Here is a 22,280-nt window from a genome sequence, read left to right as displayed (position 1 = left end):
TAAATAAATTGCATACGTAATTAAAATTGACGACTCTGCAGGCCGCCTTTCGTTTCAGTCTTGGACTGCAGCTATGGCAATTGTTATAGCAATTACGGCAACAACAGCAATGGCCAGAAGAAGAAGACGACGCAGAAGAAGAAGCACGAGCACACAATACGTTGAAGAAAGCAAAGAAACAAAAGTTTTTTTCGACTTGACTTGTGCTTCCCTTTAACGTCAACCAGTTGCCAGTTTTGCTGTTGTTGGCAGCTCTTTGCTTTTGTCTTTTTGTTTTTTGGTTTTTTTTTTTCATACTACACAAGTTGCATGTGAAACATGGATGTGGCTTGGCCAAGGGAGTACATGAAGGTAAGCACTGTTAACTTGTCTACTCGCCTGCCTGCCTGTTTGCCTGTTTGTTTTTAATTTTATATCGTTGCGGTCTGTCTTTGGGGGTCTCCGCCTCGCTTGTTCAGCTATTTGCATGACAAAAGCTCAACAGGAGCTGCCCACTGGGTGTGTGTGTGTGTGTGTGTTTGTGTGTGTGGTGTGTCCTTTGGTCGTAGCTACACCTTTTCGATTGTTTCTTGTTTCCCGCCGTCATTGTTTGCCACAAGTCACGCAACTCGTGTTTGCCATCAAGAACCTTTTATGCTCATAACTAGCACCTAACTTGATTTCTTCACCAATTTTAACAAACAACATTAACAATGAGAGCATTGTGTGCCCATTTCTGTTAATTCATTTGCAGTCTTAACATTATTAAGTAGCTCGAAGGGCTTATTAAAGCGAAGAAAAGACCACTAATTGGCGTTAACTGTGTGATATGCAAAAAGCGAAGAACAAATAAATTATGATTATTTTTGGAACCATATCGTATAAGAAAATTTGCTAATCTGTTAATAGCTCGAATTAACATTCTTCAATCACTGCTTATAATGAATGAAATATGTATATTTAACTCAATCAATCGCAAATTACTCACTTAATATTATTGAACAGTATTTGTAATCATAACGGTTTGCTCTGAGGCACACTTATTTAAAATAAGAAAAACTTTCTGTGCATAATTATTTATTTTATTGTCAATTTCTTTATGCCAATTAAAATGATGTTTTTTACACAACTGCATCTAATTGCAATTAGAAACGTTTTTATGGCAAGTAAACTTTTCATGTTTCGTTGCATGCTCAAATGTGAAGCGAACTTCTCGTAACAGTTTAAAGCCAAGAAATTATGTAAGGTATAAATGTTGTCGCCGCTGTTGCGATAGTTGTTGCTGCTGTTGCTGCTGCTGCCGTCATGCGAGCCATTAAAAAATCAAAACAAGTTAACAGTAACCAACTAGTAGCAGGCGACCCGGAAACCGGAAGTGAAAACAGGGCTCTGCCGCAAGTTTGCGGTGACGTCCGCGTGTGGCGTATGCAGGAAGTAAACAGCCCTGCAACAGCAACAACAGCAGCAGAAGCAACGGGTTAGCTAAGCAGTCATTGTTGTTGTAACTGGTTTATGGTTGCTGCTGTTGTTGTTTTTGCTGTTGTTGTGGTTCTTGCATCAGAGCCATGTTCTGTGGACGACTCGCGATAAAGTTGGCAACACGTTAACAACTTGAGCTTGCTTCTGTGTATGTGTGTGTGTGTTACTGCTGACATTTGTGTGCCATGTAGTCCAATGTCAGAACTGTTAGCTGACCTGTTGTTTTGGACTTTAACAAACGAGGGTCATTTGCAACGGCCTCGACTCCCAGCTCTGCTTGCCTTCTGTTGCAAATAAGCGACAGCGTTTTTGGTAACAATTCATGGCTTATATTAGCCACACGACACACAAGCCTGCATTACATAAAGCTGCCAATTTAACCAGGCAACCGAAAGCCGTTGCCTAATACTGTAACAACTTCATCTTCCTCCCTCTCCCTCTCTCTCTCTCTCTTAGTCTCTAGCTGGCTCTCTCACTCTGTGACAATCAGACAGCGACGCTTTTGGCATTATAATGCCATTAACTTTGTCAGAATTTAGCGCTGCAAATTTATGCATAATGAGCAAATACCCATACAAGCACACTCTCTAACATAATCACATATACACACAAATATACACCGTGATATCAAGTATACGCATGCAACCAGCACAACAGCAGTTTACTACCCAACAAACATTTGTTTTGTTAATGATGGTGCTAAGAAAATAATATGAAAGCTTCGATGATATTTGCTGCAACTAAAACACATTAGTAAAAAAAATTGTATACCCATTTATCCATTCTTAAAAATCTTTTGCAATTCTTAAGAATATTTTGTTGGAAACTTATCCTGAAATTTATAGACACAATCTATGTAAAAAAGTTATTGTGTTAAGTTTCAGACAAATCATTTGAATGGGAAGGAAAATAATATTATTTAGACTAATAACCACACAAGCTTTTAATACAAAATTTTAATTACTATCTGATGCTTGAATACAAATTTCCCTAATTAGTTTTTCACTTATTAAAGTTTCTTGCATTTCTCTGAATAATGTGCTTATTGGGTAATAAAGCTACCAAAATGAGATTGTTTATGACGGCGCTAGCACTCGCTGGGAAACTAACTGGCTGCAACTGCGACTGACTCGGTTTCTGCCGCTGGCAGTGGTAGTGGCACTGACGACAGCAAGTGGCACTACTAGTATTTGGCAGTCATAGACGTCAACTGCTCGGTAAGCTAGCCGGCCATAATACTAGTGGTATATCTACACACAAATGTGTGTGTGTATAGGTGTATGTGCCAGTGTGTGTATGTGTGTGTGTGTGTGTGAGTGTTTTGGTGATGTAGCTTTTGTCTGGGGTTGTCATGGCAGGTGAAATTTCTTGGAAACACCGCACAGTGAAGGCAGCAGCCAACTCATTGTGGCAATCGGGTGTTTTCAAGACAGATACTAAGTTGGTTAACTGAAACTGAGGCTACCACCACAGCTGGATGCATTGCAGTTGTGTGTGTGTGTGTGTGTGAGTTTGTGTGTTGTGCGAATGGGTGTGTGTGTGTGTGTGTGTGTGTGTATGCACATATATAATATTTTGAGCTGTGTGCTTGACTTCGTTTACTCGAACAACGTAAGCGTCAGCGAAATATTTTTGTTATTTGCTTGGCATGGTTGAGTTTTTGTGAGTTTGCTATTGCTGTTTCTCACTGGGGATAAAATTTATGAGACCGCACACACACACACACACACACATATACACGCACACAACATTTTGCATATTTGCACTGTGCAAATTAATTTCGCTCGTTTTATTTGCTTTTTGTGCAGGGCAACGCCCCAAAACCCAAAAGCGTTCAAAGTACCAGGGAATATTCATATAAACGTTTGGTTAATTAAAAATGTTCGTCAACGGTGGCAATAGCGTCAACATCGCCTATAATAGTAAATATAAATCAAAAAAGTTGCTGCTTCTGCAAGTTTTGAATTGAATACAATGTAAAGTATTAGCATATATAATATAACATACATTCTGTACGACTATAAAATGTAGTCAGCTCTATAAAATGTAGTCATTATTTTGCAATTTCAAAAGTCCTTGAAACTGACGCAAACAGAACGACAATAAATTGTTATAATAATCTATGAAAGGAACCAGAGATGCGTTTTCGATTTGAAATTGCGTAATAATAAAGTATTTTTAGGGATATTTATAAAGTGCATTGTTTGGTTGAGTGCCAAAGGTCAAAGCACCGCTAGACAAATACAGTTGCCTTTGTATACACTGAGTAAAATGGATCCAAAGGGTATAATGAACTATGTAAATAAAATAGCAGGCAGAAGGAAGCATATCCAACCCCATAACGTATATATATTCTTCTTGTATATCATATATATATCTTTATCGATACAAATTGATTTCCAATGGCAATAAAAGCCAAGCAAACAGAACACGAATATTTCTAACTGCCGGGTTCAGGGTATCTCCAAGTCGAGCTATATTTACTTGCTTCTTGCCTCTTTTATTACACTTTTTAGGCGTGCCAACTAAAATGCAACTTTTTATGCACATGAGTACAAAACTTTGACATTTGCATTTGTCACAGTCGGTGGCAAAAGTTTGCAGCTTAAATTCCTGAATGCATTTCAACACGCAATTGGCATGTGACAGTCAAAATGTTTGCTCAAGATGAGCCAGGCAAACTCACATAGAGATAGATAGACAGAGAGAGAGAGAGAGAGAGAGAGAGAGAGAGTGAGAATGACAGTGCAATGGGAAATGGGAATCGAATGTTTGATATATCAATTTGAAAAGTTTGACTTAGTTTCCCCACTCGAGCATTTCGATTAAAGTTTTCCATGCGGCAGATTAAAAACTTTTGTTTCCAGCTCAACTTTTGTATGTGTGCCAAAACAAAAAAATAAAAAAAACCAGTCCAAGAAGGAACAGCTTTTTTTTAGGTTGAATATTACATACACTTTTAGACCGGAGTTTAATTGCCGTCATCTAAATTTTACTGGGAACTTAAAAAACCGACGATTGTTGCTATGAAATATGTAATAAAATGTATTAAATAAAAGTTTTGTATACAAGAACTCATCTTTCGACTGATCGTTCCACTAGGCCGATCCGGTCTGCTCTGATATATGTTTGGCTTGCAAATAAAACTGAGGAACTTGTTTGCATATCAGCTGTTATTGCTGACGAAGAGTATATATACTTTATGTCTTCTTCAATGTGTTACAAACTTGATGACACAATGACAGTACAATCGACAAGGGTACAAAAAACATGTTTGCATTCTCTGCATTACTTGGCAGCATTCAGAATAGGTTCAATATGCATTTTTGCATTTTTACCTTTTTGGCATTCTTGTGCTTTTGCAAGCCAAGTGGGCCATGGGTGTGAAACAAACAACAGCGACATAAGGCCACACAAAGTGAATCAATTTAAATATAAATTGATGTCGCAGAACCTTTGATATAAAATAAATCAAATTCACCGATTTAAACAAATATCAGATTAAACAACTTACTAATATATTTGTTTTATATTCATTATATATATATATATTTATATCCAACATCCGACATGATAATCATAGATTCGTTATCTGAACATCACCACAACGGGTCATTCATTCACTCATTCATTCATTCATTCATTCGTGCGTGTTTGCATATATCATTGTATGCTGCTATTAGCATTTATGTTTGTTAACAATATACAGTACTAGTTGGTACATACCCGCACCATTATCCAGACAATGGGCGAGGAATGGCGTGTGTCCAGCAAATTAGCATTTCATTAAAAAACAGGCAAAATTTGTTCGCAATGTTGTCGTTGAATTGGCCGCTCGTTCGTTCGTTCGTGTCTCCATATCCGTGTCCGTGTCCGGCAAAAGCTAAAAAAAAAAAAAATAATAATATAGACCATAAATTAGTTGCATTACTTGATTAGAGCTGCACAAATGCCATTATTAAAATTCAATTTCCTTTACGTGCAACGCGATTGCATGTCTAATCGAATTTAACAAGTTTTCCATTTTGCCCTTTGCATTTATCACGTGCCCCGGTCCCGGAGAAATTAATACAAATTCATCGTGAGTGCATATTCCGGGAAGCAATTTGTCATGCGATTTTCATATACTGCTAATTTGGTTTATTTAAAAGAATTAGTTCCTGTCAGCGTTTAAGGCTAACTTATTCCTTATATGCCTATATGCGATGAATATTTATTTTTTTATTTACATCCTTATTTACCATCAACGGATATTATATCTATCGATATTATATATATTATAACTATTGATATAATTAAAATAAAAAAATCAAGTGATTGATTGTTCGCCACCTATCGATATGAAACATATAGCAACTCTGCCAGTGTTGCCAGACTTTCTAAAAGGTCAAATGCAACAAAACGGCAATAGTTTGTAAACCTGCACATGCTGGCTGGTAAAAAGTAAATTAAAATTCTATCAAGAGTCACTTCAGAATTAAAAATAATTCATAAATAACAAACTCAAGATATCCACAAAATGACGGACGCCGAAGCAGTTATAATAACTACAGATATGTGCGAAGAGATGCAAAATTACTGTATACATTGTGCCAATGAGGCCCTGGAAATCTTCAATACCGAAAAAGACATTGCGGTCTACATTAAGAATGAGTTCGACTCGAAGTACTGTCCCTCCTGGCAGTGCATTGTGGGTCACAACTTTGGCTTGTATGTGACACACGAGACGAGCCACTTCATCCACTTCAATTTGAATGGTGCTGACGTATTGCTCTTCAAGAGCTGTTAGGTCATCGAACTAAAAAAAAATACAAAAAACACATGTGTACATAGTACTAAGTATTTCATTAATGTCATCCAAAAATAAAAACTCAACTTAAGTAAATATTCGTTGTGTCCAATATGAATATGTGGATAAAGCCTTCGATTGCAGAACACTATCGATATACCAAACTGTAGCTTTGCCAGGGTTGCCATATTTTCCACAAAAAAACGCTTTGCAACAGAGCGATTTTCAGTGCCCCAATAAAGTTCAGCGAAAATCTGCCACAAATTACAATTTGAGCATTAATTTTGTGGTCAAGTTTCAAGCGCTCTTTGTTTTTTGTGTTGTTGCCTCTATAGGCAATTTGGATTTGTCAGTCGAATATAAACGTAAAATTCGAACATTTGTGACAAAATTATCCGAAATCGGCATTTGTTAAATATTTTGATATAGTCGACCAGGGACCACAAGGTAAGTGCATCTCCCAACTTTACCCAAACGGTGAAACAAAAAACAATCTTTGGCAGAACATTTGCTCAATAAGAAAGCCCGAAGATGTCAGATCGCAAGGCAGTCATCAAAAATGCGGATATGAGCGAGGAGATGCAGCAGGATGCTGTGGATTGCGCTACCCAGGCCCTGGAGAAGTACAACATTGAGAAGGACATTGCGGCCTACATCAAGAAGGAGTTCGATAAGAAATACAATCCCACCTGGCATTGCATTGTCGGACGCAACTTTGGCTCGTATGTGACACACGAGACGCGTCACTTCATCTACTTCTATTTGGGGCAGGTGGCTATACTGCTCTTCAAGAGCGGCTAACCATTTCCCAAGCCACTCAGCAAAATCCACAAATAAACCCGAACATACACACACACACACACACATCCCACCAATGTAGTAGCAATAAGCAGGTCGACTTAGTCGTTGTTGAACACACACTCTGAACTCTGATTTGAAATGGCACACTGTTGACATCACTTCCATCTTGCAACACACACAATCATTTAGTGAACGCAATGGCAAACCGAAACACAACCAACCAACCGCTGAACACAAACAATTTCCTTCAAAATACATGTGTTTCTGACTATTTACCAAACCACACAAATTTCAACATGCATTAAATCAATTATATCAAATTATTCTTGTCTTGTTATTTAGAAATCAGCTGTCGAATCTCACTCTACCATTAATCCCAATTTAAAAGTTGAGTTGAATTGAAAGTATATATACATATTCTTTATCAGCATCATTAGCCGATCCGATATAGCAATGACAGTCTGCTTCTCTGCGAAGTAGTCAATCAACTTCTAAGCTATCCAGATGAAACTGGAAACATGGGCACACCACGCAGCAAAGTTGATAAGGCATAGTTATGCACAAGCTACAGCGAAGGCGATTTGACATAGTTATGCCTTTAGTATTGTATAATGATAATTTAAATATTAACACATAAAATATTAAATTCCCATGCTTTGTGTGATTAGTCTTAAGTGTTTTAGGTTTTAAGTATTTTCTTATCAACTTTGCACAGCTTCCTCCGCTTAGATTCCGTAAGCCGAACAGAAGACTGAATTGAGTTAAGAGTATTTAAGCTTAAGAGTATTTGAAACACAATTAAAACATTTATTCAATGCTCTTGCTCTTGGAAATAAAGCATTGGCTGATAAGCCCGTTGGCATTTTATATACACTCAGTTCGCTTCAGTTTAGTTTTGCACATCTGACGAATCAGAGCTTCCAAACCATTAATAAGCAAGCAAATTCAATATGTTAAAATTGTGCTGGTTTTTCGTATTGGTTAGTGTGACACTAGCAACCAATATGACCAATAAATATTTCGATACTCGAGTAAATTCACGGCTGAGTGATAATGAATTGGAGGAACTGTTGCTGAATCCGAAAAAGCGGGCCCAAGCCTTAGAGAAAATTGAAAAGAATATTATACTAAGTGAAGCCCAATTATTGAAGGAGGAAAATGAAATTTCGACCATTATTAATAAAATTAATAACATCAGTGATATAGCTGCTCCCAATCCCGCGATCCGATCGACAGATATTGAAATGACCAATTTTACAAAAAAGGGGAAAGAGGTTGCCATTGATATCGTCCAAAAACATCTGTTTAAAAATAATAACTGGTCAGTCGCCAAAGTCATACAAGATGAATTTAAAAATACTTTCGAAGGTTATAACTGGATTTGCGCTGTGGGTTATGTATTGGACATGCACATCCGCCAAACAATTGATAAATATATATACATAAATGTTGGACCAGTGCAGATTATGGTGTTCGGTTGGAAAAAGAGAAACTATGTCCGAATTAAGCGATCTGATATATAATACAATTATTTCATTTGGAAAAGAAAAGTTGCCAAATAATGAATCGAAATAAAAAATAAAAAGAAAAAGCATAAAAAAAGTCGAATTTAAATTAAGCTACAAAGTCAATTAAAAATTGTTGGAAATAACTGTACACCGCAGCTTGTCTTGCATTCCCGTTTTGTAGTCTTAATCTGTTGTTGCCTGCGAGCAACGGTAATTGTAAGTTCCTTATGATCAAGACCTTCTACGATGCTATGTTTAAGCTATTTTCATGAAGTAAGAGTCAGTCGCTTATGGTCGCTTGAATCACGTAGTGTAAATTGCATGATGCGGACTTATATTCTGTATAAATGCTAAGCTCTGAATAAATATAAGCCCCAAGTTATAATAAAAATCAATCATACAAATTTAATTTAATCCATTAAATAATATTACATTGTTTAACAAAATGATCAATTATTATATCAAACTGTGAAATAAAAACTGTAAAGTATTTTTGAATTGCCAATTGAAGAAGAAGTTTGTATTGGAGATCAAGATGCTGTATGCTACAGCTGGGTATCTGCTGGCGAACATATTTGAGAAATGCATGCGTAATTGTTGCCACAGTTGCTCTTGCCACACGGCGATCAAGTTATTCTACTTAAACTTTTGTGTGTCGAGCTGCAACAATAAATAAACAATGCACCCCTGCTCTTTTTGTCATGTGTGTGTGCGAGTTTGTGTGTGCTTGCGGTGTGTGTGTGTGTGTGTTTGAGTTAACACATGACCGAGGCAAATAAAAATGGCTTAATTAAGTTAATTAAAATATTGTTGCTGTTGGGTCATGCACACGGTTCGCTCTTATGTGCTTTTATTATCTCAGCGATTGGCAATTTTCGGACAGCAGGACCTTTGCACGGCTGCTCAAAGGATGTCTCGCCAAGCGCGTAATTATGTCAGCTCACGTACTTAACTCGGGACTGGGAGCATCGGCAGGCAGAATTGGTAACCAGTCGGAGACCGGAGCCAACGACAATAATAATAAAGTTGCTGTGCTGTTTAAATGTATCTATATATATATATATATATATCTATATTTTTTTTTAATGCTCTCACGGCAATGTTTGCCAGCGTCCAAACAGATGCATATTGTTGCGGAATATTGTTTGAGCCGTTTTTACAGTACGACGACTTTTGGCCTTGTCGCATTGTTCCCGGCTGCTGGACAGCTGCATCCGATATATACGATGTATGTGCCACATACATGTAAATGTGATGCATACGATATATTCAATTCAATTGAGCTGCTGCCATTGCCAACGTGTGTGCCACAGACAGTGGCTCATGCATATTTCATGCGCAGCTTAAATACAGTCGAAATGCTTTTCATGCTTAACAAAATCCTTTGCGCCAATAAAAACAAAATTTAAGTGCCGCGCACGCACAGGACTCGCAATCAGGCTTATGCGCTCAACCGTGGTTTATTAATATTTTTACGTTGTCAATTTATGGTAATTTTTTATGGCCAAACATTAAACAAAACAAGTCAAGTCAAAGGTAACACTCAAAGTTGCAAAGGCAGCCGAAATCGTCATTTGTCTGCTTGCCAATGTTGGTCGGACCCATGGGCCCATCCAATTCCCAGACGCTTTTGACCCCAACTAAACGCCCCGCCTCTCGTCGCCCCCAGTCTGTGGTGACTTTGCCAGCAGCTGTTTCGCATTTGCTTCTCATTTGAAGTTGCCTCCTGTTGAGCTGAATGAGCAAACGGGAGCGACTTGTGGTGAGTCTGCGCACTTGCCACAATTCCCTCCGACGAGTCGATGAGCAAATAGCGAGTCGCAAAAGACTCGTTTGTTAATTACTTGAAACATTTTGAATGTGTGAGTTTCCAAAAACTTTAATTTGAAATTACTTTTTATTATACGAAATAAAGTGCTATTATCATTGACGGGACGCATAACTATTATTTAATTAATTATTTCTATTTCTTCTCATTGATAGACACTTGTTATACTTGAATAACATATTTATTAATTAATTCCGAATTTTTGATATTCAGGGCTGTTCTATTTTGATATAATCAAATTTAGGATAGACTTTGTTTGCAATTAACTAAAACCAATTAAGTCTGGCATTGATTAATTTGTAATTAATTTTTGTGTTTGTGTTTAATTGTGCAAAAGAAAAATAAACATAAAATTAAATATGCTGATGTTTATTTTATTTATTTTATAACCACATTTTTCACTCATGTTAAATTAGAGAACATTTTTTTAAAATAAATATATATTTAAATGTCAGCATGATACTGCAGATAAAACAAACGTTTTTACAGTCATTTAAACGATTGAGATCAGAGGGCAACTAAAGGAAAAAATGATTTAAAGAGAGAGATATACTCGATGGCCAATTTCCATATGGGAAATTACATGCAATTCGAGCAATTTTGCATGCCGCCCCACACTCCACACCCCGCACACTCCACACGCACACACAAAAGGAGCAACCGAAACTTTTTGGTCTTTTTGAGCTGTGTGCGGGTCAAACAAAATGCCAACTTTTATAAATTACAGTCAGCAGTACTGACCTCAATATAAAATTACACAACACGACTTGAATAAACATACACACACACACACACACACACACACACGCACACACACACATGTATGTACACATCCAGATACTCTTACAGTGAAAAAAAAAAGGAAAAACAAAAAAAGTGGAACAATTGCAAGTGCCATAGATACGAATGTAATTGCATTTTACTTTGTTGCATTTGGTTGGGCAAAAAGCTAGAAGCCAAAGTCAACCAACCAACTAAAAAACTCACACACACACACACACACGCACGCACACACATGCATTAAGTTTTTGCATTTTGCTGTTATTATTATTATTATAATAGTTGTTTTTGTTGTTTTTAATTTGTGACCGTAAAAACAAGCAAAAACCAAGCGGGTCAGTTGCAAACAGGCGGCGAGGCACAGAAGAGAGGCGGGAAAGTCAACACTGCGACCAGTTTTAGCTGCCAACTATAGTCGCCTCCGACTATGACAAAATAAGCAAAAATACCTAATGAAACATAAACAAGACACAGACCGAGGAACAGAAACCAACCAAACAACAAAATATCTTATCTAAACAAGAAAATTTTCATTTGTTGCGGAATTTAACATATAAACTAAAAACATAAAATAAAAAAGAAGAATGCATTTTAAATAAATGTCAGCATAGATAAACCGAAAATTAAATGCGCTTTTTTATATATTTATATTATGTTTTATGATAATTGTTAGTATTATTGATTTGACATTTCTATAAATTATTTTTCCTTAAAGTGCATTTACCTTTCTTGATTGATCTTTATGCATTTTTAACAGAATTATTGCACTTAAGAGAGACATGAATCCCAAACTTATTCTTAAGAATTAAAAATACATCCAATTAATCGACTAAGAATTTTGATAAGTATACACCCAACAAATAGAGTAACTCCCGACCATTGCGATGGCATTTCCACTCAAGAAATGCGCTAGATTATCGCACACATAAACAATAATAATCGCATGACAGTCCGGACTCAGACAGGCATTCAGGACAGAGAGTTTCTTTTGGACTTTTCTCAACTGAGCCGGAAACTTGCATCGCTTTCGGCGTGATGAATGGAGCACAGTGTTGCCCCCAAACTGCCACAAGCCGCATGCCCCAGCGACAGCAGCTCGCAATCCACATGGGGGGCGTGAGGGAAGTGGTCGTCAATTTTTCATTTGGTAAAGAAATCAGTCTGTGTGTTTGTCTGTTTGTCTGTTGTGTCTTTCTTGTGTGAATTTGGGAATATTTTTGCCTCACTTGTGGCTCTTGTCTGTCGCTGACCATTGCCATTGTCTCCTTGTCTTGACTTGGATTCGGATTCGGAGTTTTTTTTTTTTTTTTTTGGTTGTACTTCTGGTTCTTTGCCTGTCAACATTGCTTTAAACAATTGTGCACAGTTTGCTTGTTGATTTTTAGCATATACATATACTATTATACTCAAAGGGGATATAAATTTAAAACGATGGGAAGAATGAGGATTATTTTTAATGTCATAAATAAGCCGATTGATTTGTGTTATTTTTGTCTAGTATCTCGAAAATAAATATCGTATAGTTTGGGCAGAGTATTTAAGTTTTGGTATGTTTGTTATGATTTTAGTGTGAATTTTTTGTTGTTACATTTTGGTTTGTTTTATTGTTCGTTTTGATAAATTGTGCGCCTTTCGTTTTGACACATGTCAGCGTTTGTCTGCCCATTGTAAAAAAGCAACACTCGTATTATGAAGGCTGTCTTCTATTTGCAGCTTTTGATTGTCTAGGCTGGCCTCTAAAGGTTATCGCTCTTTTTCATTTGTAAGAGCAGAGATATTAAGTCTGGTTCGGATTATATACATATGTACACAAGTGTAGACTAAGATGAAGAAAATCTGTGGATAACAATTAAAAAATCATATAAGCTAAGTCGACAATTTGGATAAACAAGTGAGTTGTTACTCTGTGATAAATATGAGATAGTTTAATTCATTATACATAACAAACGGAAATCCGGAAATAATGTCACCAATTTTTTAATTACATGTAAACTAAGACTATATCAATATTAAATATGAGACAGTTAGATTCAATATAGATCAGATCAGTTTGTGGTATGGAATGTATGTATGCTAATGTGAATGCAGTCAACTGCTTGCTGTCAATTGACAATCGAGTCACTTGAACTGACTTTGGTGGGTGTGCACCGATTCTGGCCAGGACCCAGGCACATGTGCTGTCAGTCACTCAGTCAGTCAGTCAGTCAGTCAGTCAGCCAGTCAGTGAGTCCATGTTGCTGCTACTGTTGGGTGTCTGATGTTTCAGCTTCAGCCATGTCAGCGTCAGTTTATGCGACTGACAGCGTCAACAATTTTATTTACTTAATTTGGCTTTAGTTTGTCATTTATTTACTTGTTTGCCACCGCAGCCTGTACTCGTGCTATCTCTATCTCACCCGCACACGCTTGCCACCTTATCTAGAGACACATCTCTCCAACTCTGTACCCATCTCCATCCCCATCTCATGGTCGGCTCATGTGCGTCTCTTAATGTCTGTTGTTGTCACTTTGACGCTTGACGTTGTTACAGTTATTGTTATTGTTGTTGTTGTTCTTGTTGTTGTCGCTTTGTGTGTTTGTTTACTCAATAGCCAAGGGTAGTTGCGACAAAAACAAAGCAACCACAACTTGCCAAGAATTCTTAGCCTGCTTTCTATAGGATTGTTTTTGCTTTGCATGCTATGATTTTTCGTTCAAACTTTCCTGTTTAGTTTTTCATGCACTTAACACTCGATCAATCATTCAATCATGCATTGATTGATTCTTTCTATAGTTGACTTCTGTTTTTTTATGTATTCGATTTTTAGCAGCTTACAGGGTAAGTGTTAGTCGCTCTTTCGTCACTGTGTTAACCTAATTTGGTGTTCTTTTTAACTGTGACACATTTCACTGCCCGCACATTTTTATACGTTGGTGTCATTTTTGTTATTTTCCTGTTGTTGCTGGCACGTGCTTTTGCATTTTTTATGAAAATTTAGAGACCGCTTTTGGTTGCTCTTGTTACACATGCTCGCACTTTAATTAAATATTTATTTCAATCATTTTGCCTAAATGGAAATGCGCTCAGCTGGGATCAAAAAGAAAGTCTGAAAGAGAGAGAGAGATACAGAGAGAGAGAGAGGGAGAGAGATACAGAGAGAGATAGAGAGAGAGGGAGAGGCTGCACTAACATTTGTCATTACACATTAATAGCGCACCATTAATCTTTTCGTGAGCTGCTGGGCAAATGAATGCTGGCTACCAAGGGCCAAGTCCCGTTAATTAATGTATGCCATTTAGCCGGAAAATTGCAGGGGTGCACACACATCAATAAACATACACACACATGTGTGTGTGTGTACAGGCCCATCATAATGAGCGCCAATTTAGTGTCCTTGTGTGTGTGTGTGTGTGTGTGTCGTTGTCGCCACCGCAAACAAGCAAAGGCCAAAGCCACAGTGAACACCCTGCACCCTGCACCCTGCCCCCTTCTCGGCCAGACTGAACTTGCCCTCTCTCTCATGCTGTATCTCTGTTGCTAGACCGCTCACTCTGCCCAGCAGGTATGCTTGATTAATGCTTTATAACAGGACACAGAAAACACACACAGAGACAAACAACAAAACAAGGATATTGCTGGCTGCATGGTTGCTAACGCCCATTCGTCCTTTCGCCCGGCTGCCGATCTCCTCTGCCAATACATTTTAACATTAATTTAGTGGAATGCGGCAAAGGACTATGAAAGCATTTCAGCGTCGTCAACGACACATGTTAATCCCGTCGTTGTCGCTACCACAAACCACTCACATCCATATCCAAACTCACATTCACATCCACATCCACATCCATATTCCCATTTCCCATTCATGCTTAACTCACTCCACGACAAATAGTCGTATACGGATTTAGGCAGCATGCATTTCAATCGCTTTTGACAAATAGCTAAATTTTTGAGCGGATTTCTCAAACTAAACCCGTAAAAGGGTTGGCGGAAATTGATAAGCCGTCAGTTTGTAGTGTTAATGATGATGAGACTAACAGACACTGTGTCAAACAAAACGATAATTAAGCGTAAAACGAGTGTATAATTTATTTTGCTAATTTATTCATGCAGAATCTCGATTCAAATTGAGTATAGATATGGCTGTTTCGCATGATCTACAGGTAATATACACCTTTAAAAGATCCATATTCTATAAATAGTTTTTTGACAAAACTAGACTATTTATCTTCCATAACATTTTCAGTAAAACTCTGATTATCAAGTGAATAAAATCTAATGAACATTTTAATAAATGCAACGATTAACTTAATAAGTCGCCAATCGAATGATTCCACTTTAAAAATGTTATCAAATATTTTGTTTGTTCTGAAAGGTACGTCAAAGCTTCAAGTTAAATTTTGATTTTAGTTGAGTTATTTTTTAAATTTTAAAGTTTATTGTTTTCGGCCCGCGCATTCCCCATGTGCGATACAAATCCGACGATGAAATCAACTCCGCCGCGTTGTCTGCGTTGTTGTCCACCCTCCTGCAATCCATGCCTCTGCTGTCCGCCCGCCTGTTGTCAGCCATGCACCGCCTTTTGCATATTCGATTTGGAAACTGCGATTTTCGGTAAGTAAAGACAGTCCGCCCCCTTAAACTATAGGGATTTTAATAACAAATGCTGTTGCAGACACACGTCATATATATCAGCGAGCATGTCGCGAACTCCTTGCCAGCTACAATAAAACGCTTCCGGATGAGGTTCTCATGCAATGTGCGCCCATGGAGACACATGAGATGGCCGAGCTGATATGCCGCAAGTGTGAGTTGCCCATAATGTGGGAGAATTTCCTGGTGCAGCTGAACGAGCACACTTGCCGTCTAATTGCGTATCCGCCCCTTATGGAGGGTGTCGAGCGTCTGATCAATCATCTGCATGAGAATTGCATTGGTCTGGCTCTGATCACCGCCAGTAGCCGTTCGATATACTGCAAAAAGATATGCGGACATGAGGAGTTGTTCGCAAAGTTCGATCATGTGCTGTGCGCCGATGAATATAATCGTCCCAAACCGGATCCGGACTGTTATTTGATTGCAATGAAGCTGCTCTGTGATCCACCCTGTGCCGAGTGCTGTTTGGCATTCGATGGCTCCATCAAGGGTGTTCAGGCGGCCAGAGAGGCGCACCTTAGGGTCATTATGCTACCGGATCCAGAGTTACCCTGCTGCTGGTCCGAACTGGCTACAGAGCGTCTGGAAACCCTTATCGAATTCGATCCTGTGGAGTACGGCATGCCATATTTAGAACCACTGCCGCCACCACCAACAAAACCATCTCCTGAATCGTCTCTTTCGCCGACGCACAGTGCTGTTGATGAAAATGTAAATACGGAGGAGGAAATTGTTGCTAGCGGACAGGACGAGGAAGCGCCACCAGAAGAGCCACCTGAAGAGCCATCCGCTGAAGCATAAATAAATCAAGTTTCAACCAGAAGCTGGGCTCATAAATTCATAGCTCTCATGCGGAAATTGTGTGAAATCTCATTAAAATTGGAAACAACATTTATTCGTTTATTTTATGCTCTTGAATGAAGAAAAAAACGTTTATTGGTTAAAGGATATTTAACCACAGATTAATCAAGAAATGTTTAATAAGACATCTTATTTTTTACACAAAGTATTCTAATAAATTGGAAATAACAGTTATCCGATTATTTGATTTGTTCCTTTATAAAGTTGAAACAATGTCACTAAAACATTAACAAAGAATTATTTAATAATAAATAAATATTCTTAAGAAAATACTCTACCTTAAAATGAAACTATTCGTTTGCAGAGTTTATTCAAGATAATATTGATAAATGATTTACATTTAAATAAAATGAAAAGTTGGCCCGCTAAATTTAATTTAGAAAATGATGATTTATAACAACTAAAAGCAGATAAATATTGAAAATCATTCGACATTTAAGACAAATTATTGATTATGTTTACTGCATTCCCAAATACGTTACACAATCTTTCAAAAAACTAGAGCACCCCCCAATTAGAGTATAATAAAGATGTGCAAGTCTAACACTTGAAATCAATTTGCAAATTTCAAATATGCAACACCTTCTGCCTGAATATTATCAGCATTGAATGGCCATTATGAACAGGATAAAACAAACAATAAATCAAATTTAATTGCTTAAGCAAATGCAACATTTTATTGTCTGTCTGGCAGTCTTTCCGTCTAATTCTTCGTCTGTCTGGCAAAAGTCAATTGTTGACAATTAAACTATGCAATGCAGCTTATAATGCATATGCCGTATATGGCAACTTTACACGACTCGACAAAGATGTCGTTTGTGTGGCATGCAGCAAGCAGCAAGCAACTACCAACTTTGGCAGCAAAAACAACAAAGAGAACTCTGTCCCAACTTATAATTACTTAATGCTCCAGCCAGACTGCCGACAGCTGGAGTCAACTTGGAGTCTTCAATCTGCAGTTGCAGCAGCTGCAGCTGCAGCTCACTCTCTGTCTATGCCTCATAACCACTAGCCAGTTCGCATAAAACTAAAGAGAATAAACCTTTTAACTCTTTACCCTGCTAATTGCGTTTGCTTTTCAATATTTGTGAATCATTTCGTTTTTTTTTTTCACTTGCACTTCCCTTTTTAGCTTAATCAGCGAACGCCACAGGAAGTACTCAAGAGCAGCGCTAAATAATAGAATAAAAATAACAAAAAACAAATGAAAAATAAGAGTATAAAACGAAAGTGTGCAGAAAATCATTATATACGCCGGGCCGACAAGTCAAAGTTTTTTTCATTTCACAATTAAATTAAAGACTCGAACATTTCCCTCATGCATTTCCAATTTGATTCGCTTCCATTATAGCTCATTAAAATTGCAACTGAAACAAATTGAGTGCACATTTTAGTCTTAAATAAATAATTAGGCCCACCAACCCATTAGCATAATGTCTGAATTGCTAAAGTTACACCAGCTACACGCAGAAAACCAACAAAAAATGTAATAAAAAAATTAAATAAATTTCTAGAAAAAACCTTTTGATCACTGATAATTTTGGGCAAGAATAATTAAAAAATTCAAATGTTGCTAGCCAAATGTAAATTTCGAGACATTGTCATAGGGCGGCAAACCAAATAGTTCCGGCTCAAATTCAGCCATGGAGCGCAGAACTAAGGTAGCCTCCTTGGTCAGTTCCGGCGGAACAATGTCATCTGGTATCATCACCACCTGCATGCCCGCTGCAATACCACCCCGCATGCCAAGTGGCGAATCCTCAAACACCAGACAGCATTCGGGTCGAGGAGCTGGCTTGAAGCGCGATGCAGCCAATAAAAATATATCGGGCTCAGGCTTGCCACGCTTCAGTTCCGGATCATCGCCGCAGACAAAGTGACGAAATGCGGCCAAAAGGTCGCAATGATTTCGCGCCTTCAGGTTAAATGTTTTGCGGCTAGCCGATGTTGCCACAGCCATGTCCACCCGATGCTCGAACAGATGTAGCAGCAACTCTTTCACACCTGGCAGCAGTTCCACATTGCACATCAAGCGGTGCACCTCAGCATCAAATTTAACCAGATACTCCTCCGGTTTTAGCGGCAGTTTCAACTCATTGACAACCAACTGGCTGGCCAAATGCGATGACATTCCCATGCAACGCATCTTAAGCTCTGGACTGTAGATCTTTCCATAGGGTGTGAGTAAGTTTTGCACTGCCTGTGTATACAAACGTTCCGTATCTGTGGAATATATATATATATGGCTAGCTGTAATTATATTGAGATTTATGTGCATTACCCATGAGAGTTCCATCGTTGTCAAATATGCAATGTGTCACTTTCGAATAGTGCTTCGTTGTCGCCATCATTGCCTTTTTCTTGCGTTTGCATTCACAACATTTTCTGGAAATAATTTTTGAATTTCGTGTTTTTTTTTCAAACTATTTTTTTTGTTAATTTCTTACAACTTTGATTTCGTTTGCTGGGTTTTTGAGCTTCGTCATGCTTTACTGGAAAAGCTGGCTGCTTCAGATTGTTTTCCACAGCCATAACTTTTTTCTAAACAACGTCTTTTTGAGCATGTTTTGATCTTGCAATATTTCCTGCTCAAAAATAAAAAAAAATATTGTAAATTTCTAGCAGTCAACATTTGTATTCTGTTCTGTAAATTTAAAGTAACCGCGTTCAGAAATATGTTCAATGGAAATAAGGAGTTTATTAATCATTATATTGCAATTAAGGCAACTTTACTTAAACTTGTTTGCCTTAAGAGTTGGCTGCCGTTGCAAGATCACGTTGATTTCATTAGGCAAACCAAAGAAAATGTTGAAAATAAAATGCTTCGCATGCATTTTAATTAAACTATTTTCGACTTTTGCAACGTGCAGTTTAAAATACTTTGCCAACTTGCTAGTGCAGGCGGTGGGAGGTGGGGGTGCCCATTTGGGGGAGCAATTGGGGGCAACAGCTGCAAGTGGAAGGTGCTTGCAGCAGCTGTCAATTTAGTGGCGCCTCGGGACAGCAGCCTTAGCCTTAGCTTTAGTTTTAGCCAGTATGCATGCCACGAGCTCGAACTCTTCCGGGGGTAGCACGGGTCGACGCTGAATTTTGGCTGCCAGCTTCAGCCTGTCGCATGTTGTTACAAAGTTGCGTAATTGATTAAGCAGTTGGCAAGCGTGCCACAAGACGCTGTCGCAGCGGCAAACTTTGTCATACGACTGCACGTGCTGCCCCACGTTGACAGCCGCTTTTCGGAGTCGAAGTTGAAAAGGGGCAACAACTACGCCAGCTACATTCCCAGGACAGCATATGAAGTACTCAATGCGACTGAACTCATTGCAAAACTATTAGTTGTATTAACAAAAGAAATACCTTTATATGAGCGACGTAAATTATTATCAAAATTCCATAACTTGGCCAAAAGTGAGCCGAGTTTTAAACACCAGGGCTTGTTCATCATTGTTTGATTCGATTAATAAAACATTCAAGATTGAAATTCAAGTTCAAATTATGCTCCCAAGATTTTCCAGACCCATAACTCTGTCAAAAGAGATCCGGTTTTCAAAAACGTTGGCTTGTTGGCCATGAATTAACCTGTAGAATAATACTATATTTCACCTTGAATAGCCACTAGCTAAAAGTGATCCCATTTTCAAAATCCAGCGCTTTTTGAACATAGTTTAACCTGTAGGTAAATACTACAATTAAAGTTGACAATGCGCGTTTTTGGCTGGGAATTCATGTTAAAATTGCGACTCTAAAGATTTCCAGATGGGATGCATCAAAGCCTTCCAGACCCATAAGCTGGCCATACATTATTCAAAAGTCAGTAATTTTTGATCACGATTCGACCTGAACTACATTTAAGCTTGACAACGCGATTCTGACAAAAAAATATAGACTCAAATGGTGGCCGTTATAAACCGATTTAAAGAAGAAAATGGCATTCAGCATTTTGCCAATTTAATGAGTACAATGCATTCCAAAACAGACTTTGTTTTTTAGCAATATATTTGTTAAATGCGGATGTATAACCACAGTGGTGCAAAAACCCCTAAAGGTAAGGCTGTTGCTAGTCAATAAAATGGCTTTAATTAATCGGAAGCGCTGCGTCAGCTGTTGTTGCCACACACACACACACAGACACAGCAACAAAATGGACAGCAGACGTTGAGCATTAATGCAGCGATGAATTGTGCGCATAATTTATGCAGCCGACCATTTTGGGCCAAGCATTTATGGCCACGTTTTTTGGCCACAAAAACGGAGTGGCAGCAGGCGGCAGTGAAAACGGCCGACTGCCCAGCAACAATATGTTGTAAACTGTTTAATTTGAAAGCACCTCCCCTCTAATCGCTATCCTGGCAACGTGTGCCAAACACCCCGGCCAAAAACGCCGCCACCACAACTCTCCGCGTGCCCCCCAGCAAAACGCAACCAGGTCGCTTGTAATTGCGTTCATTGAATTGTTAACTGGTTTCGTTGTCTACGGCGAGCCGCTGGCCGCAACCGCAACTTGCAGCTACGGACGCGGTGGCGGGAAAACGGCTAAAAGCCGTTGTTATCCTTGTGGTTGCTGCGGCTATCCATCCTGTGTCTGTGTGTAAATGTGTGTGTGTGTGTGTGTCCCTTGAGTTGATTTGGTTTTACAGAGTACCACGACGCATTGGGATTTGAATTTGGCTGCAGACTTCACAAAAAATCCCGGTCAATGCACATCAAACTTTTTGGCTCGCTCGCTGGCTCGCTGCATTTGGCATTTATTGGTATTGTTCCAATTAAAGTTCGACTAGCTCCATAAAATATGCAAACACGTAAAAGTTCTCGCAATTCTCGATTTTGGCTGTCACAGGACATTAATGCTTAACGGTCAATGGTTTTGCACTGCAGCGCCCTGACCAAGCCAGAGGACATTGCCAATAAAAGGTAATAAAATGGTATGAACAGCATTTCCAGAGCTGCTCAATTGGAGCTCGAGTGCAGTTGGAAGAGATGCAAGTTTCTGATTGCCTCTGTGTACTTTAAGCGTCTCTCACTCTTGCGGCTCTATATTTTTATTACAAAATTACTAACACTTTTGTGGTCTGATTCGTTCTTGAATGTTGGACCATTTTCTATTATGTTATGGTTACCTTAAAGTTGATTTTTAAATTTCATTTTTATTATTTATTATCAATTCAAAACCATTTCATTTTTAGCATTAATTATATTGAAATTTATATTAATAAAATAATTATTTTGTAAAGTTGTGAACTGTATTTAAATAAAATTATGTGATTTTGAAATACGTTTGTCTTGTATGTCTTAAACAGATTTGTAATCTTACTGAAAAAACTTTGAAAACTAAAAAATTTAGGCTTATTTTAACGGATAATCGTTTTTAGGCTATTCATAAGAAATGATTTCATTGCTTTTTTCAACAATTCAGGTAAAATTCTTGAAAATATACAATTATTTTGGCTTTAGAAATATTTTAATATTATTAAAATTCATTTTTTTAGACTTGACATATTCTTACCTATTGAAAATCTGTCAATATAGTAACTGAAATATCATTGTTTTGAATAACCCCAAGTCAGGCACATTCAGCATTATATTTTTATATTTTAAGTTGCTTTAAGTTGCTTGTTTGTTGTT

General features: G+C 38.0%; 4 protein-coding genes across 4 annotated transcripts; 3 read left to right on the top strand and 1 right to left on the bottom strand.

Annotated features, from left to right (window-relative positions):
- The first annotated feature begins 5,929 nt into the window (after positions 1-5,929).
- LOC6562862 (dynein light chain 1, cytoplasmic) lies at positions 5,930-6,339 on the top strand. Its single transcript, XM_001988850.2, has one exon. The coding sequence runs from the start codon at positions 5,978-5,980 to the stop codon at positions 6,245-6,247; it is 270 nt and encodes an 89-aa protein (XP_001988886.1). The 5' UTR covers positions 5,930-5,977; the 3' UTR covers positions 6,248-6,339.
- Positions 6,340-6,510: 171 nt separating this feature from the next.
- LOC6562863 (dynein light chain 1, cytoplasmic) lies at positions 6,511-7,368 on the top strand. The gene is made up of 2 exons (XM_032736616.2): positions 6,511-6,694; positions 6,751-7,368. The coding sequence occupies exon 2, from the start codon at positions 6,779-6,781 to the stop codon at positions 7,046-7,048; it is 270 nt and encodes an 89-aa protein (XP_032592507.1). The 5' UTR covers positions 6,511-6,694; positions 6,751-6,778; the 3' UTR covers positions 7,049-7,368.
- An 8,204-nt stretch (positions 7,369-15,572) lies between these two features.
- Positions 15,573-16,695, top strand: LOC6562864 (probable pseudouridine-5'-phosphatase). The gene is made up of 2 exons (XM_001988852.2): positions 15,573-15,758; positions 15,820-16,695. The coding sequence occupies exons 1-2, from the start codon at positions 15,608-15,610 to the stop codon at positions 16,599-16,601; spliced, it is 933 nt and encodes a 310-aa protein (XP_001988888.2). The 5' UTR covers positions 15,573-15,607; the 3' UTR covers positions 16,602-16,695.
- Positions 16,696-18,148: 1,453 nt separating this feature from the next.
- On the bottom strand, positions 18,149-19,058 carry LOC6562865 (pseudouridine-5'-phosphatase). The gene is made up of 2 exons (XM_001988853.3): positions 18,943-19,058; positions 18,149-18,884 (listed from the first exon to the last, which is right to left on the bottom strand). The coding sequence occupies exons 1-2, from the start codon at positions 19,010-19,012 to the stop codon at positions 18,235-18,237; spliced, it is 720 nt and encodes a 239-aa protein (XP_001988889.2). The 5' UTR covers positions 19,013-19,058; the 3' UTR covers positions 18,149-18,234.
- Between the last annotated feature and the right edge of the window lie 3,222 nt (positions 19,059-22,280).

The sequence above is a fragment of the Drosophila grimshawi genome, unplaced genomic scaffold (genome assembly GCF_018153295.1).
Source record: "Drosophila grimshawi isolate 15287-2541.00 unplaced genomic scaffold, ASM1815329v1 contig_1377, whole genome shotgun sequence".
NCBI lineage: Eukaryota > Metazoa > Arthropoda > Insecta > Diptera > Drosophilidae > Drosophila > Drosophila grimshawi.
This window is presented reverse-complemented; position numbering and strand designations above follow the sequence as displayed.